Source organism: Pelobates fuscus, chromosome 4 (assembly GCF_036172605.1).
Source record: "Pelobates fuscus isolate aPelFus1 chromosome 4, aPelFus1.pri, whole genome shotgun sequence".
In the NCBI taxonomy this organism is placed as follows: domain Eukaryota; kingdom Metazoa; phylum Chordata; class Amphibia; order Anura; family Pelobatidae; genus Pelobates; species Pelobates fuscus.
Window position 1 is genome coordinate 350,912,064 of NC_086320.1, and position 16,033 is coordinate 350,928,096.

General features: G+C 38.3%; 1 protein-coding gene across 1 annotated transcript in view; it reads left to right on the forward strand.

Moving 5' to 3' along the window:
• Positions 1 to 16,033, forward strand: part of MYO3A (myosin IIIA) — a 168,731-nt gene that overhangs the window by 17,444 nt on the left and 135,254 nt on the right. Inside the window, exons 3-8 of the mRNA XM_063453143.1 lie at positions 7,207 to 7,341; positions 9,228 to 9,332; positions 12,044 to 12,143; positions 12,439 to 12,515; positions 14,019 to 14,164; positions 15,208 to 15,273. Coding sequence (XP_063309213.1) covers positions 7,207 to 7,341; positions 9,228 to 9,332; positions 12,044 to 12,143; positions 12,439 to 12,515; positions 14,019 to 14,164; positions 15,208 to 15,273 — 629 coding nt within the window. The remainder of the gene's footprint in view (positions 1 to 7,206; positions 7,342 to 9,227; positions 9,333 to 12,043; positions 12,144 to 12,438; positions 12,516 to 14,018; positions 14,165 to 15,207; positions 15,274 to 16,033) is intronic.

Consider the following 16,033-nt stretch of genomic DNA (forward strand, 5'->3'; position numbering starts at 1 on the left):
GGAGGAAATGAGTGATGTGCAACCATTATTGCCAGAGGAGGTAGAAAACAGGGATATGTCTCAGTCAGGCAGCATTACACACGTACGGTGTGATGATGATGATGTTGTACCCACTGCTGCTTCCTTTCCTGAGTTGTCAGATACAAGTGAAGCGGTTGATGATGATAATGCATCCGTGGATGTCACGTGGGTGCCCGCTAGAAAAGAAGAAGACGAGTTGGAAGCAGGGGAGGTCGTCGCAAGGAGCTAGTGGCACAGTCAGACAACATGCATCGGCACCCGGGGTCAGCCAGACAGCACGCCAATCAATGTTGCCACCACCAAAATGCCATTATTGCAGAGCTCAGCAGTGTGGCATTTTTTGTGTGTGTCTGCCTCTGACAACAGTGATGCCATTTGCAACCTGTGCCAAAAGAAACTTAGTCATGGGAAGTCCAACACCCACCTAGGTACAACTGCTTTGCGAAGGCACTTGATCGCACATCACAAACGCCTATGGGATCAACACATGAGTACAATCAGCACACAAACTCAATGCCGCCATCCTCCTCCTGGTCCAGCACATTAACCACTGCTGTCCTCCTTGCCCCCTCTCAACCATCCGCCCCTCCGTCTCTCGCCTTGAGCAGTTCCTGCTCATCTGCCCACAGTCAGGTGTCTGTCAAGGACATGTTTGGGCGTAAGAAGCGCAAGTATGTCACAAAGCCACCCCCTTGCCCGGCATCTGACAGCTGGCTTGACTGAACTCTTAGCCCGCCAGCTTTTACCATACAAGCTGGTGGAGTCTGAAGCGTTCAAAAAATTTGTAGCTAATTTGCACAAAAGGTCATCCCCAACCTGTACTCGATTGTGCAAAAGGAGGTAATGGCATGTCTGGCACACAGTGTTGAGGCAAGGGTCCATCTGACCGCAGATACCTGGTCTGCAAAGCATGGTCAGGGCAGGTATATCACCTACACTGCGCATTGGGTAAACCTGCAGACGGCTGCCAAGCATGGAATGCGTGGCTCTGCAGAGGAGTTGGTGACACCGCCACGACTTGCAGGCAGGCCTGCTGCCACCTCCTCTACTCCTCCTACTCCATCCTCTTCCATAACCTCCTCGGCTGAGTCCTCTTCTGCTGCTGCGTCTTGCTCCACATCAACGGCACCCCCCCCAGCTCCCCAGGTACTGTTTCACATCCCGGATACAGCAGTGTCACGCCGCCTTGGTATTGACTTGCCTGAAAGCAGAGAGTCACAACGGAAAACCACTCCTGTCCGCCCTGAACTCACAGGTGGATCAGTGGCTGACTCTGCACCAACTGGAGATCGGCAAAGTGGTTTGTGACAACGGAAGAAATTTGTTGGCGGCATTGCATTTGGGCAAGTTGACACATGTGCCGTGCATGGCACATGTGTGTAATCTGATCGTACAACGCTTTGTGCATAAGTACCCAGGCTTACAGGACGTCCTTAAGCAGGCCAGGAAGGTGTGTGGCCATTTCAGGCGTTCCTACACGGCCATGGCGCACTTTGCCGATTTCCAGCGGCGAATCAACATGCCAGTGAGGCGCTTGATTTGCGACAACCCGACACGTTGGAATTCAACACTCCTAATGTTCTACCGCCTGCTCAAACAAGAAAAAGCCGTTAACGAGTATTTGTATGACCGGGGTGCTAGGACTGCCTCTGCGGAGCTGGGATTTTTTTTGCCACGTTACTGGACGCTCATGCGCAATGCCTGTAGGCTCATGCGTCCTTTTGAGGAGGTGACAAACCTAGTCAGTCGCACCGATGGCACCATCAGCGACATCATACCATTTGTTTTCTTCCTGGAGCGTGCCCTGTGAAGAGTGCTGGATCAGGCCGTAGATGAGCGTGAAGAGGAAGAGTTGTGGTCACCATCACCACCAGAAACAGCCTTATCAGCATCGCTTGCTGGACCTGCGGCAACGCTGGAAGAGGATTGTGAGGAAGAGGAGTCAGAGGAGGAATGTGGCTTTGAGGAGGAGGAGGAAGACCAACCACAACAGGCATCCCAGGGTGCTCGTTGTCACCTATCTGGTACCCATGGTGTTGTACGTGGCTGGGGGGAAGAACATACCTTCAGAGAGATCACTGAGGACGAGGAACAGGACATAAGTAGCTCGGCATCCAACCTTGTGCAAATGGGGTCTTTCATTCTGTCATGCCTGTTTAGAGACCCTCATATAAAAAGGCTGAAGGAGAACGACCTGTACTGGGTGTCAACGCTACTAGACCCCCGGTATAAGCAGAAAGTGCATGAAATGTTACTGAATTACCGCAAGTCGGAAAGAATGCAGCAGTTCCAAAATCAATTAAAAAGTATGCTTTACAAAGCATATAAGGGTGATGTCACAGCACAACAGGAATCTAACAGGGGAAGAGGTGAAAGTAATCCTCCTCCTCCCACGACCACGCCGGCAAGGACAGGACGCTTTACAGACGTGTTTTTGATGGAGGACATGCAGATCTTTTTAAGTCCTACGCATCGCCACAGCCCTTCGGGGTCCACCCTCAGAGAACGAGTCGACCGACAGGTAGCAGACTACCTCGCCTTAACTGCAGATATCGACACTCTGAGGAGCGATGAACCCCTTGATTACTGGGTGTGCAGGCTTGACCTGTGGCCTGAGCTATCCCAATTTGCGATAGAACTTCTGGCCTGCCCCGCTTCAAGTGTCCTGTCAGAAAAGACCTTCAGTGCAGCAGGAGGTATTGTCACTGAGAAGAGAAGTCGCTTAGGTCAAAAAAGTCTAGATGACCTCACCTTTCTTAAGATGAATGAGGGATGGATCCTGAAGGGACTGACAGTGGGCGATACATTCGACTAAAAAAGGCCTGATGAGGGGGACTACTTAACACACCACTCCTATCTGGTGGCACATTAGATTGCACGCGCAGTGCCCCAAATTTGAAGTAGGAGGACCGACCAAGCAGGTTTTTCCATCTCCCGCTTCCTAAAATCAATGCCTTATATACACGTCCCCTGATAGGGGACGTAACAGGGATTAAACTGATAAGAATAGTACTACTTAACACACCACTCCTATCTGGTGGCACATTAGATTGCACGCGCAGTGCCCCAAATTTGAAGTAGGAGGACCGACCAAGCATGTTTTTCCATCTCCCGCTTCCTAAAATCGATGCCTTATATACACGTCCCCTGATAGGGGACGTAACAGGGATTAAACTGATAAGAATAGTACTACTTAACACACCACTCCTATCTGGTGGCACATTAGTTTGCCTGCACAGTGCCCCAAATTTGAAGTAGGAGGACCGACCAAGCATCTTTTTCCATCTCCCGCTTCCTAAAATCGATGCCTTATTTACACGTCCCCTGATAGGGGACATAACAGGGATTAAACTGATAAGAATAGTACTACTTAACACACCACTCCTATGTGGTGGCACATTAGATTGCACGCACAGTGCCCCAAATTTGAAGTAGGAGGACCGACCAAGCATCTTTTTCCATCTCCCGCTTCCTAAAATCAATGCCTTATATACACGTCCCCTGATAGGGGATGTAACAGGGATTAAACTGATAGGAATAGTACTACTTAACACACCTTATAATAACGCAGAGAGAGGCAACGCAGAGAGAGGAGTCTGAAGAAGAGGAGTCAGAGGAGGAAGGTGGCTTTGAGGAGGTGGAAGACCAAACACAGCAGGTGTCCCAGGGGGCTTGTTGTCACCTTTCGGGGACCTTTGGTGTTGTACGTGGCTGGGTGGAGGAAGAGACCTTCAATGACATCAGTGAGGACAAGGAACGGGACATAGCTTGCTTGGTATCCAACCTTGTGGGGAGTTTGCAGTTGTGCAAATGGTCTGTTTGCGGTTGTTTGCGGTGCGTTAAACGGGGAGTTTGGTCTGTCACTGTGAAGCGGGTGTAACCCTTACACTACCTGATCGATACAACATCATACCTGATGTTTTAAAGCACGTTATTCCAAACAATTTAGGAATGTTAGGTGATTTATGCCCTTTATGGATTAAAAACAGAGTCTGCATCAACTATGTAATTTTCCATGGGAGTTTTGCCATGGATCCCCCTCCGGCATGCCACAGTCCAGGTGTTAGTCCCGTTGAATCAACGTTTCCATCACTATTGTGGCCAGAAAGAGTCCTTGTGGGTTTTAAAATTCGCCTGCCCATTGAAGTCTATGGCGGTTCGCCCGGTTCGCCCGTTCGTGAACATTTGCGGAAGTTCGCGTTTGTCGTTCGCGAACCGAAAATGTTATGTTCGCAACATCACTAATAACTGATATAGTTTCCACATTGCTTTAGAAAACTGACAGTGATACATATAAAGAAATACAACATTTATCTCTTCAATCTGAAGTTTTAAAAATATTAATCAGGCTGTTTTGAGAGCCATTATCAATCCAGTGGGTCTCATGAAGAAACATCGTGGACATACGGCTCATATGTAAAAATTGCTATGCTCTACCATGTAGTTTTTCTTTTAAAGAAGAATTGAATCCAATGCATTTTTGTGACTTGCATTAGTTACCGTCATGCTGTTTGTGATAACGCTGAATTAATTTTTTTTTATTGTATGTAGTTTGATATTGTCACTTTACTACATCATCAGTGTTTAGACAATTGTTCTCAATGTGTATACAAAATTAGCTAATCTACGTCACCTGACTACAGCAATATTCTTCATGTATACCTTTGCCAGGTTTTTGCCAGGTATAGATACTTGCCCATTTCAGCTTTTAAATTTTGAATTTTACCAGAGTGATTTGCTGGCCCTTTGTCTTATTTTGGAGCGTTAGGCAAATAATCAACTACAATTAAAATTACAATTATTTGATTCCAGACAGTCATAATGTTTAGAAAGATAGCTGTTACACTAGACAATTGTCGCAATGCCAACATATTTATCAGAGCTGTATAACAGATAACCAAGATAAACCAAGATAAACAGTACATTTTGACAAAACAGGTTTGTCACATGGCACCAGTAGATGAAGAGGGCCCTTTCAAAACAAGTGTAGAATGTAAAAGAATGATGGACAAATACACAGAAGGATGCAAGGGAATCAAATAATATGGATATATCTGTGGATAAGTGTTTGGGATGAGGGGGCACAGCAGGTAAGAGACGGCAGAGGAAGGTTATAATGCAAGCATGTCAAACTTGCGGGCCGCATGCAGCCCACAATGAACAACTTTGCAGCCCGGCGAGCCGCGAGTTTGAGACATGCTTAGTGTTAAAGCAGAGTAGGTACCTGCTCTCCCTACATTGCAGGTGCCTACTCTGCTAAAATTTACCCGGCCAGGACTTGGAGAGGTCGCTGGAGGAGCTCAGTCTTCCTGCACCTCACTGCTCCCTCGCACGTGCCGTCTGTAGTGATTTGTGGTGCCGGAAAATGACGTGCGTGAGGGAGAAGTGAAGAGCAGGAAGACTGAAGGTCCTCACAACAGCTCCCAAAGGTAGGGAGCAATAAATAAAATGATGTGAGTGTGTGGATATGTGTGTGTGTGTCACAGTGAGTGTGTGTCGGTCAGTGTTGCAATGGCCACGACTAGACAGTGGAGAACCAGGAGGTGCTTGGAGGCACACAACGCCACATCACATTCCGACGTGACGTCGACGTGCTCCACCTTCACAGGGTTTCAAGAAGTAGTGGGATGATGCAGTTGCTTTGTAACATTGTTCCTTGATTTTACTGGATTGTACTGGATTATTGATTGTATTGTACTGGATTAACTTAAATACAGAGATACCATTATCCCTAAAGGAACATTAAGCATTACAAATATTTTAAAGTTTGCTTAAATTTTTTTCATCTAAATGTAGAATTTTGATTGGCACACTCTCCTGGGTCAGCATCAGAGATATACAGCAGCTACAGTCTTGTTTTTGGAAGAATTGATCCCTTTATCAGTTCTATTGAAGGAAAATAACCTATCCATGCAAGCAATAGTGATTGTCTCTGTGTAACAATCACTATAATAACGTTTCCATGCAAGCAATAGTGATTGTCTCTGTGTAACTGGGGTAGCCTGTAAGCTTATATTGAAGCAATATGAGTCCTCTGCCTTGGGCAGTCAAGTTAAGTCAAGTTAAAAAAATGTTTTGTGGTTAATAGCTGGAATGACGATATGGATTAATGTAAACAAACTCAATAGGTGCTTGTTGTTTACTGCCAAACAACTTTCAATCTTTTTGTGACATTTTAAAGGTAATTCTACCCCCTCCATCAGAATGTCAATTGAGAAAGTGAAATGTATTGAAATTATTTCATTTTTTTTTAAGCGTGTGCCCTTTAAAACAGCTTCCTTTCTTACCGAAAACACTAATATGGAAAGATGTGGGGAAAAACACTATGAATAGAAAATGTATGTATCCATTTAAAAAAAAATTCAATGGCTACAAACTCAGGTTATTCTTTAAAACACTGTGTTGAAGGTTGGATCTAGCAAAGCTCCTTAAATAGAAAGCTTTTCAATTTGGACATACCAAAGTATTGCTCTTTTTTCGTAATCATTACTGTTTGCTTATTTTTACATCTATGGTATTATTAATATATTTATTTATTTACTTATTTTACCATAAACAGCAATATCAAATGATTGATGTCAATTTTTTTATTACATTTTTATAATGAAAGGGAAGTTAAATTTATTTTTCAGTTTTGAGGGATGCAACATAACAACAGCTGTTTTATATCTTCTTTGAACAACCAAAAATTGCGAGAGAAAAAAAATGTTCAAACGTAAATGTTCATCAAGCTGCATTGCAACACATTTGAGAGTATAAAAACTGACCAATAGGAAAAAGGTAAGTCAAATTCCCAAGACAAGCAGAAAACAGAAAAAAAAAACACGACTTTTTCAGCAACAGGTTCAATATACCACATTATGACTTTGTAATATTTTTCTTTTTTATGTACCTAAGTATTATTTGTATTTACTGAAGTCTAATTAATATATTGCATTTTTTATCCTACTCAATCCTCACTTTTTCTGTTTAATATCTTTATTTTCTTTGCAAAAAGGAAGCAATTGAAGTTTGTTTACGGGAAATATTTCTCATTTTAAACATATTGCTGAAATTACATACATTTTATAGAGGTTGCTACATTTTCACTCTTTACTTACAAGACCAGAGATATACTTTGACCATTCATGAAGATCCAGAAAACTGTTCATCTCCAGTAAATCTTTTTTTCATCTCTTATAGGAGGATATTGATGATGAAATCGAGGCAGAATATAACATACTCAAAGCACTCTCGGATCATCCCAATGTAGTAAAGTTCTTTGGAATGTATTTTAAGAAAGATGTGAAGACCGGAGATCAATTATGGCTCATTCTAGAGGTGTCTGCTGCATATTTATTTATTAATCCATTTGCATCTCCAAAAAAACATCAGTAAAAGTGAATATTGTATAAAGAATATTAATAGAAGGGACATTTAAACCCAAAGACACTTTAGGATACACATAGTAAGCATATTAATACATTATTGATTATAATATTAGTATATGATCTGTAGGAAATATGGGAGAAAAATATGTTTAAATGTATCCAAGAAAGGATTGTATTGGAAGAAAGGAGATTTCATCTAAGGCAAATAAAAGTTTTTTTACAGTAAGAGCAATAAGGATATGAAATTATTTGCCTGAAGAGGTGGTTTTGTCAGAGTCTATACAGATGTTTAAACTGCAATTGGATAAATACTTGCAAAAAACATAACATACAGGGATACAATTTCTAATTAGTGGGGTAATAGCTGCTTGAGCCAAGGAGACATCTGACTGCTATTTTGGGGTCAAGAAGGATTTTTTTTCCTAGTTTGTTGCAAAATTGGAAGTGCTTCAGACTGGGTTTTTTGCCTTCTTTTGGATCAACAGCAAAAAACAAATGTGAGGAAGGCTGAACTTGATGAACGCAAGTCTCTTTACAGCTATGTAACTATGTAACTATGTATCCAGAAAAGGTCCTGATTTTTTGTGTATTATAAGTAAGCATCTTTACATATTGGGCATATTTCCAATATAGTGTTATTGTGCAACAAGTAAAAGAGATATGATATAAGAGATATGATAGGAGTAAGTAGGTATTTAAAGTCTACAAGATAATCAGAATGCTTAAGAATAAAGCATTAGATCATATATTATACCTTTCGATCAAGCATTATATCTTCCAAATGACCTTCATTTTAAAGAAACACAAATAGTGTTAGGAATACAAACTTGTCTATAGAGTTAAAAACACATTTTAAGTTGCCGGGGCCCCCTTTCCCTTATTACCTTTTGTAATGTAAACACTAGGCAAGGACCTTCAAGGACAGGCTATAGACAAGAGAACACCTATATTAAGCTGTAATTGTTGTGGTGACTATAGTGTCACTTTAAGTTTGAGATGCAATTCCTTATCATATATTGGGGTACCTATCTGGGAATTGCAATATGTCTTGCAGAGAGATTAAACTGGGGCACACCAGGTGCCATACCTCCCAACTTTGGGAGTCATGAAGGTGTGATTCCCCAGTAGTGGAATACCAGAGAACAGATTTGGGACTGGAACCCCTAATTCAGAATGTGCCACCAAATCTAGGACTATTGTGAAATATGCATTCCTACTGGGCTTAATGGCTCTGCACGCCTTGTGTGCATTTTCCTTGATTGTCTATTGATGGAGAAAATGAATTTATCACACCTTCCTTGCTTTTTCATTTGGTATACTGTTCCAATAAATAAAAAATAAGCAGTCACTCAGCCACTGATATAGGGAGCCTTATTCAGGGAAAGAGCAACACAACATTTTTTTCTTACAATCAGACCTTTTTCTCTGAGTGTTCTAATAAATAAAAGCAATCAATATCGACTCTAAAAATGAGATTAATAAACCTATAGATCACTACCTACTGCTATAGTTTACTTTGTCACTTCCAGGAAGAGGTTGGCTAGCTAATGATTTTCACAACATATTGTGGCAAAAAAAATGCAATTTATATTGATAACAGATTAACTAATGGGATTAGCAGAGCAAATATGAGGATTTACCATATCTACGAATTTGACTACAGCTACATTTTGCATTTGCTCACATTATATTTTACGTATATCTAATTAATGTTTGCACTCATAATACTATCACTTAAACAATTCTTACTTTTGTGCACTTTCTACTTTATTGATGTATAATTTTTTTATAATGATACAGGGATAATATTCCTAAAATGCTCTTTCATATTTTCAGCTGTGCAATGGGGGATCTGTAACTGATCTTGCAAAAGGACTTCTGAAGAGAGGGGAAAGGATGAATGAACCCATTATAGCATACATTCTGCACGAGGCTCTTATGGTAATAACTAACCATTCATCCTTATTATCAAATAATAAAATGTAGATCTCAAGATCACAGGAATAAGCACAGGATTTTCCCTTCAGTTGAAAGTGCACTTACAATGGGCACTTATACAGCTAAGAATCTTTACCAGGAATTTAGACAATGTTGGTGCAAGCTAACATTTACCAGCGGAACACATCAAATGTAATAACATACCAGATATAACAAAATGTTCCATAAACATATTCATGTTCTCTAACCCAATCACACACAGAACTCAGAGCTCAGTCTTTTATGCTCATTGGTGGATTATTGAGTGATGTATGGACTATTCATTGATGTTCCTTATGCAAGTAAAAGGTTTTGTTATTCACTTAACTCCAGACTAAGCTAACAAAGAGCTAACACTCTCCACAGTTATCTAAAATCCAACACAGAACATGATAAACCTGTTCAGTTACTTCAGTACCGAATTATATTTGTTTAGAAAATGAGCAAAACATTTAATTAACACAGTGAAAGTATAGCACATATTCAAAGGCAAAAACATGTATTGAATGAATATATTGCTGTTTGGGTTGGCCTACACATTTTAATGAAACAAGTCAAATTTTATATTCATCAATTAACCCTTTTATAGAGATACATGCGCAATGTGACCCAGGGAATGTCTGAATTTTTAAATATATTAGTTTTTTTTCATTGAAACAGAGAGAGTTAAACGTATCAGACAATCATTAGAGATGTAAACATCTTAGATTACTTTACATGACATAATGTTAAGAGGACACTATAATTACCAAAACAACTTTAGCTTAATTAAGCAGTTTTAGTGTAGTGTATATATGATGGCTTTGAAGTCTCACTGCTCAATTCTCCACCATGTATACATTAAATCACCTTTGTTTCTGTTTATGCAACTCTAGCCATACCTCCCCTGGCTTTCACTGATGCAGCCTGTATATAAACAAAATGGTTTCATTTTCAATCAGATGTAACTCACTTTAGTTTTTATCTCCTGGGCATGATATATATATATATATATATACACCAAAACTGCTTCATTAAGCTAAAGTTACTTTGATGACCCTTTACGTTTACAAATGAAACCTGAACCAGAGACATTTAAAATTGTTTAATAGTAATTAGCCATGAGTTACAAACATTCTGAAAGGATATATAATAATGTTTACGTCACATAGGTATTATTTACATTTTTATCTTTCCTTATCTCCCTTTGTTTTTCCTTCATGACATTTTTTATATTTCCCTCTCTACCCTTTTTCCCTTTTCCCCTCTTCTGCTTCCTCTCCTTTCCCTTCCACGTTCCCCTTCTCTTTTTTTTCCCCTTATTTTTTTGTTAATTCAAATTACTCTAAATTTAACTAGGGTGGCGTAGAAATAGTTAAGATAGTCTTAATTAAAATCAAATCCTTGAACTACATAGTAAAAAAGGAGAGAAAGAAAAAGGAAGAAATCTAAACAAATGTATAAAGTTGGAAGTAATGAAGAAATATTACTTAAAGATAAATATAAAGTAGCCTTACACATGAAAATAATTAGTTACGTAAGAAAATCTAATTAAACAAAAAGATGCAAAAAAAGTCTAAATTGTTAACATAGAAGCAAAAATATAGTTTTTGCAACATGTAGTCGGCGTGACAAAATAGGTAAATACAAATGATAATGTAATGCTCGTTTACCCTGCTTAACAATATTTACCTGGAATTTGATGGCATTCCTTGGAAGGCACCACTCTGCAAATTTCAAACCAATGTCTTCAGATTGTTGAAGCCTGGAAATTGTTGTTGTATTATATTTGTTGTGCCCAACGTCCTACTTCTCTCCTTTGTCTCTTTGGCTATTAGGTGCAGCCAGTACAAAAATGTCCTCTTTTTTTTTTTACGAGGGATGCTTTTAAGCCAAATATTTCTATTTATTTATAACAGAGCTTTGAAGTAGTACAACTCACAGTATCAAAAGTGCAGTCATTTGTTTACAAAGTAATCTTTGTAATTATGATATCTTGGTCTTGTTCAAATTTATATTTTCAGTATTATAATGGGTATATAGTAAACAAATAATAAAGTATGTTCTCAGCTCACACCTTTGACTATTGGAAATGTTGGTTGATTCGTTTTCCAATTATTAACACTTTTTTTGAGGTCACTGTGTTTAATGTTTCAAAGATTCCGATGGTCACGCACCCAAGGATTAAATAATGAATTTTATTGTCAATGTCTATGTAAATTTTATGCAGGGCTCCTTTTTGCTGTGGAGCTTTGGAATGATAGCGTCGGTACAATACTAGTGTCACATCCATGTGCGCTCCGGTATGAAATGCTAAATTTGGCCTCAATTTAATATTGTTGGATAACCTTTTAAGATTATTTTTTAAACATATTAAAATATCAAACAAAATATAAATATATATATATATATATATATATATATATATATATATATATACACACACACACACACACATATATATATATCAAAGAAATGTAAAATATTACAACATTTTAATATTTGTCATAATATTTAGTAATTTAGTAATTTAAGTAATTTAAAAATATTAAATAATTTGGAAACCTTATCCAACAATATTAAATCAAGGCCTTTGTGTTTTACAGATAAGTGGATTTCCGAGTCATTAGGACAAGGGAACCAGGGGTGTAAATTTGATGATGGTTGTGTTTACTCAACTTGTTTTGTTTCATTAGGGTCTTCAGCATTTACATTGCCATAATACTATCCATCGGGATGTCAAAGGAAACAATATTTTACTAACTACTGACGGAGGGGTTAAGCTAGTGGACTTTGGTAAGATGGTGCATGAGTGTGTACTCAGGGGAGTTTCCATACATAAATGCATCCCATCAATATATTTAAATAAATATTCATAAGATTTTGCTCCTTGTACAGTTTATAGTGTAAGGTACTCCCCTGTGACTGTCTACTTTCATTTTGTTGATTAATCCGAACGTCTTTCGTAAAACTTGTTGCAGATATAATTTGGACCCCTTTTCAATTACATCACATTTTTTTATTTATTTTTTTAATACTGCAAATGATGGTAAATATGAATAAATAAAATGTTGTACCTTCAATAATGCAGGTGTGTCTGCACAGCTAACTAACACTCGTCTGAAGCGGAATACGTCCGTTGGAACACCTTTATGGATGGCACCTGAGGTTAGATATTATGTGATGTGTGTAAGTTATGCTTCCAATTCAGTACTAAAGTGTCTTTCCACTGAACCTTTCAACTCCAGCCCTCCCTCCAACCTTCGCTGGTTGGTTTCCTTTTTACTCTTCACTCACTTGGCCATAGCTGAATGACTCTAAGCCAATTATTCCTCTCCCATACAAACATATAGTAGTAACACTAAACACAGACTGAGTGACTTCACTCATACATCCTTAGATTGCAACATACCACATACATGTGGTATCGAAAGCAATGCACAGCAATACTGGAGACGAGTGAGTTGACTTCAGTCCAAGTGCTTATCTTGTTCAATCACATGGCAATACCTGGGAGTGAGGTGGCGAGTCTCCAAGAGGTTTGGGGCACAAGGTTTTTTTTTTTTTTTATAAATTTTTAGTTAGTTTGTTGTAAAAAGCCCACTTGAAAAATGATGGAAATATGTCTTGAACTTATCCATGAGACTTTATTTTACAGCTATTAAAAAAGTGAAAAAAGCTTGCAGTTTTCGAGATAATCTTGCATTAGAAAGATAGACTTATCAACCTGCTCTATGGAATATTGACTGCATGTCACTTCACATCATAGGCATTCACATCACATTTGAATAGGGAAAAATTTTTTTATAAAAAGGAAGATTTTTCTTGTAAACACATTTATTACAAGGGTCCTTTCTATTCATCAAACAAGCCAAAACTGAGTAAAAACTATTTCAAAAAGAAATTATAACACACTTTTAAAAAAATGAAATGAAAACATTTTGGTGTATTGAGAAAAAATATCTTCTTGATTGTGCCATGATAGGGAGAACATATCAAAGCAGTTCTGCCATGTTACACAGGCTTCCTCTGAATGAGAGACATTTCAATTCCAGACTCACATTTCAGCTCATCATAGTTCTGCACATCGAGGTACAGGCAATGTTCCACTAGACTCACCCATGTGAGCACTATTTTTAATACTCTTAGGGCTCTCATTAAGAGTGACAGGTCTGAGGACATCTGAACAGATCTGTCAATCTTAATGAGAGCCCCTAAGAGTATTAAAAATAGTACTCACATGGGTATTCACTGAAATGGTGAGAAATTCAATAAAGAATAATAAATGTTGAGCTAAAATAGCTGGCCTTGAAAATATTGCTGAACTTATGAATTTTTTTCCAATGTTGATATTTAAGTCTAAAATTCCCCAATGAATTTCTGGCAAGTCACAGATAAGTGAATAGTCCAACAAATCAAAGAACAGCTCAATTAAGAAAGGATACAGCTTAAATATTCACCCTCTAGGACAGGCATAGGCAATCTCCGGCACGCCAGATGTTTTGGACTACACCTCCCATGATGCTTTGCCAGCATAATGGGTGTAAGAGCATTATGGGGGTTGTAGTCCAGAACATCTGGGGGGCGAAGGTTGCCTATCCCTGCACTAGGGTAATGTCTATTCAGGGAGAACCCACACATATTATTAAATTATTTTTCTTTTTTAAACAGGTAATTGCATGTGAACAGCAAGTGGATACAACATATGATTCAAGATGTGATGTCTGGTCCTTAGGAATTACAGCTATTGAACTTGGCGATGGAGATCCACCACTGTCAGATGTGCATCCTATGAGAGCTCTGTTTAAAATTCCCAGGTATTATTCTATTAGAATATACAGGCCCTCAAACAGTTGTGGGGTATTTTGCAAAACCATTTAAAATATTTTCTACTTCAAAGTTACCCATTTTAAGTAATACAAAACGTTTGGTTTTGTAAAATGTAACATGATATACGCACATGTATTTACATTATATAATAATGCTAACCTCTGCTATATTGAAAATCATTGATACTACAATTTACTAAAGTTAAGTCAAACTTGACACGTTAGAACAGCAAACGAATTGGAAAATATTTTTTTAAAATTAAGTGCATTTTTTTTTCAAATATATTCATTTGTCCTGATGAAAGTACCTTAGGAGGGACTGAAACGTTGACTGATTTTATATGAATAAATAAAAGATTAGTATTACCTATACTCACCTTCTCTGGCCTTAAGTCCTTTGAGTGCTGTCAATTTATTTGGATTCTGGATTTAGTCAGGCCAGCACCAGGCACAAACAATTCTCTACCAGGAGTACAAACACATTGGATTACATATATATATATATATATATATATATATATATATATATATATATATATATATATATATATACATATATATATATGTGTGTGTGTGTGTGTGTGTGTTTGTGTGTAAAAAACAGATACAATTTGTATCTTGTAATACCTTTTTTATTACTAACAGAATTTGTTAATTACAAGCTTTCTGGAGCACCTACCTTTCTCAAGTCTAAAGCATCTCTGAGCAGAGACGACACTAAGAATTCAAAGTTGAGTTGTGATAGAGGAGTTTAAAGTGACATGAGTGCAGATAAGACACAGGTTTGATAGAAAATAGACACCATTCTCGCAGAGGGTCGTAAACTTGTCATTACAAAATTCTGTTAGTCCAATAAAAAAGGTATTACAAGATACACATTTTATCTGTTTTTTACATCTGCATCACTTGACTAATACGGCTACGATCTCTTCTTGAACCCATATATTTATAAAGGACATATGCATTGTGAGCATAATAATTTGTATCCCATTGTTTAACATTTAAATTTGTAATAGCTTATATTTTTACAGGAATCCACCTCCAACATTACGGCAACCAGAGCTTTGGTCATCAGAATTCAATGACTTCATTTCTAAGTAGGTAGCAAATTTTTTTGTTTACATATTTGAAGGCACAATATATGAGTTACCATATATTAAAAAGAAACCATCTTTGGGATTAATAAAACAGTTTTTGGAAATAATAAAACAATTCAGTTGACATTTATCTAGTTTTGTGTTTCTTTAAAAAAATGCAATTTTATTTTCATTAAAAGTGAACTAAAAAAATAAACATTTGATTCAGGAGTCAGAGAATATGTATACGGTAAAAAATACAATGTTATACAAGTATTTAAAGAAATACTCCAGGTTTTCATGGTGCTCCTGGAGGCACTATTTCCTCAAGGGGATAAACCATTCTTGGATATTTTAACCCCTAAGTTTCTTCCAGAGGCTATGTCAACATCCCCCAGTCGGCTTCCGGCTTTTTAATGTTCAAATTTAGGAAGCGCCGAGTGCTGCACCACTGAACGCACTTTTTCCATGCCAGTTTTGTAAATGGGGAGAATCTGATTGGCTGAAAGCATCAGCTGACTGCTCTCAGCCAATCAGCGGTGCCCCTGCCTGAAAATGCCTGAATGCCTGAATCTGAAAATTCAGAATGAGGAAGCCATCGGGGGGGACTGAACATTGCCACTGGAGCAACTTAGTGGTGAATCATTTAAGAATGGTTTAACCCATTGAGGTAAGAGTGCCTCCGGAGCCCTCCTGACAACATAACAACTTAGTTTAGATGAAGTTGTTTTGGTGCCTGGAGTGTCCCTTTAACCCCTTAAGGACACATGACATGTGTGAC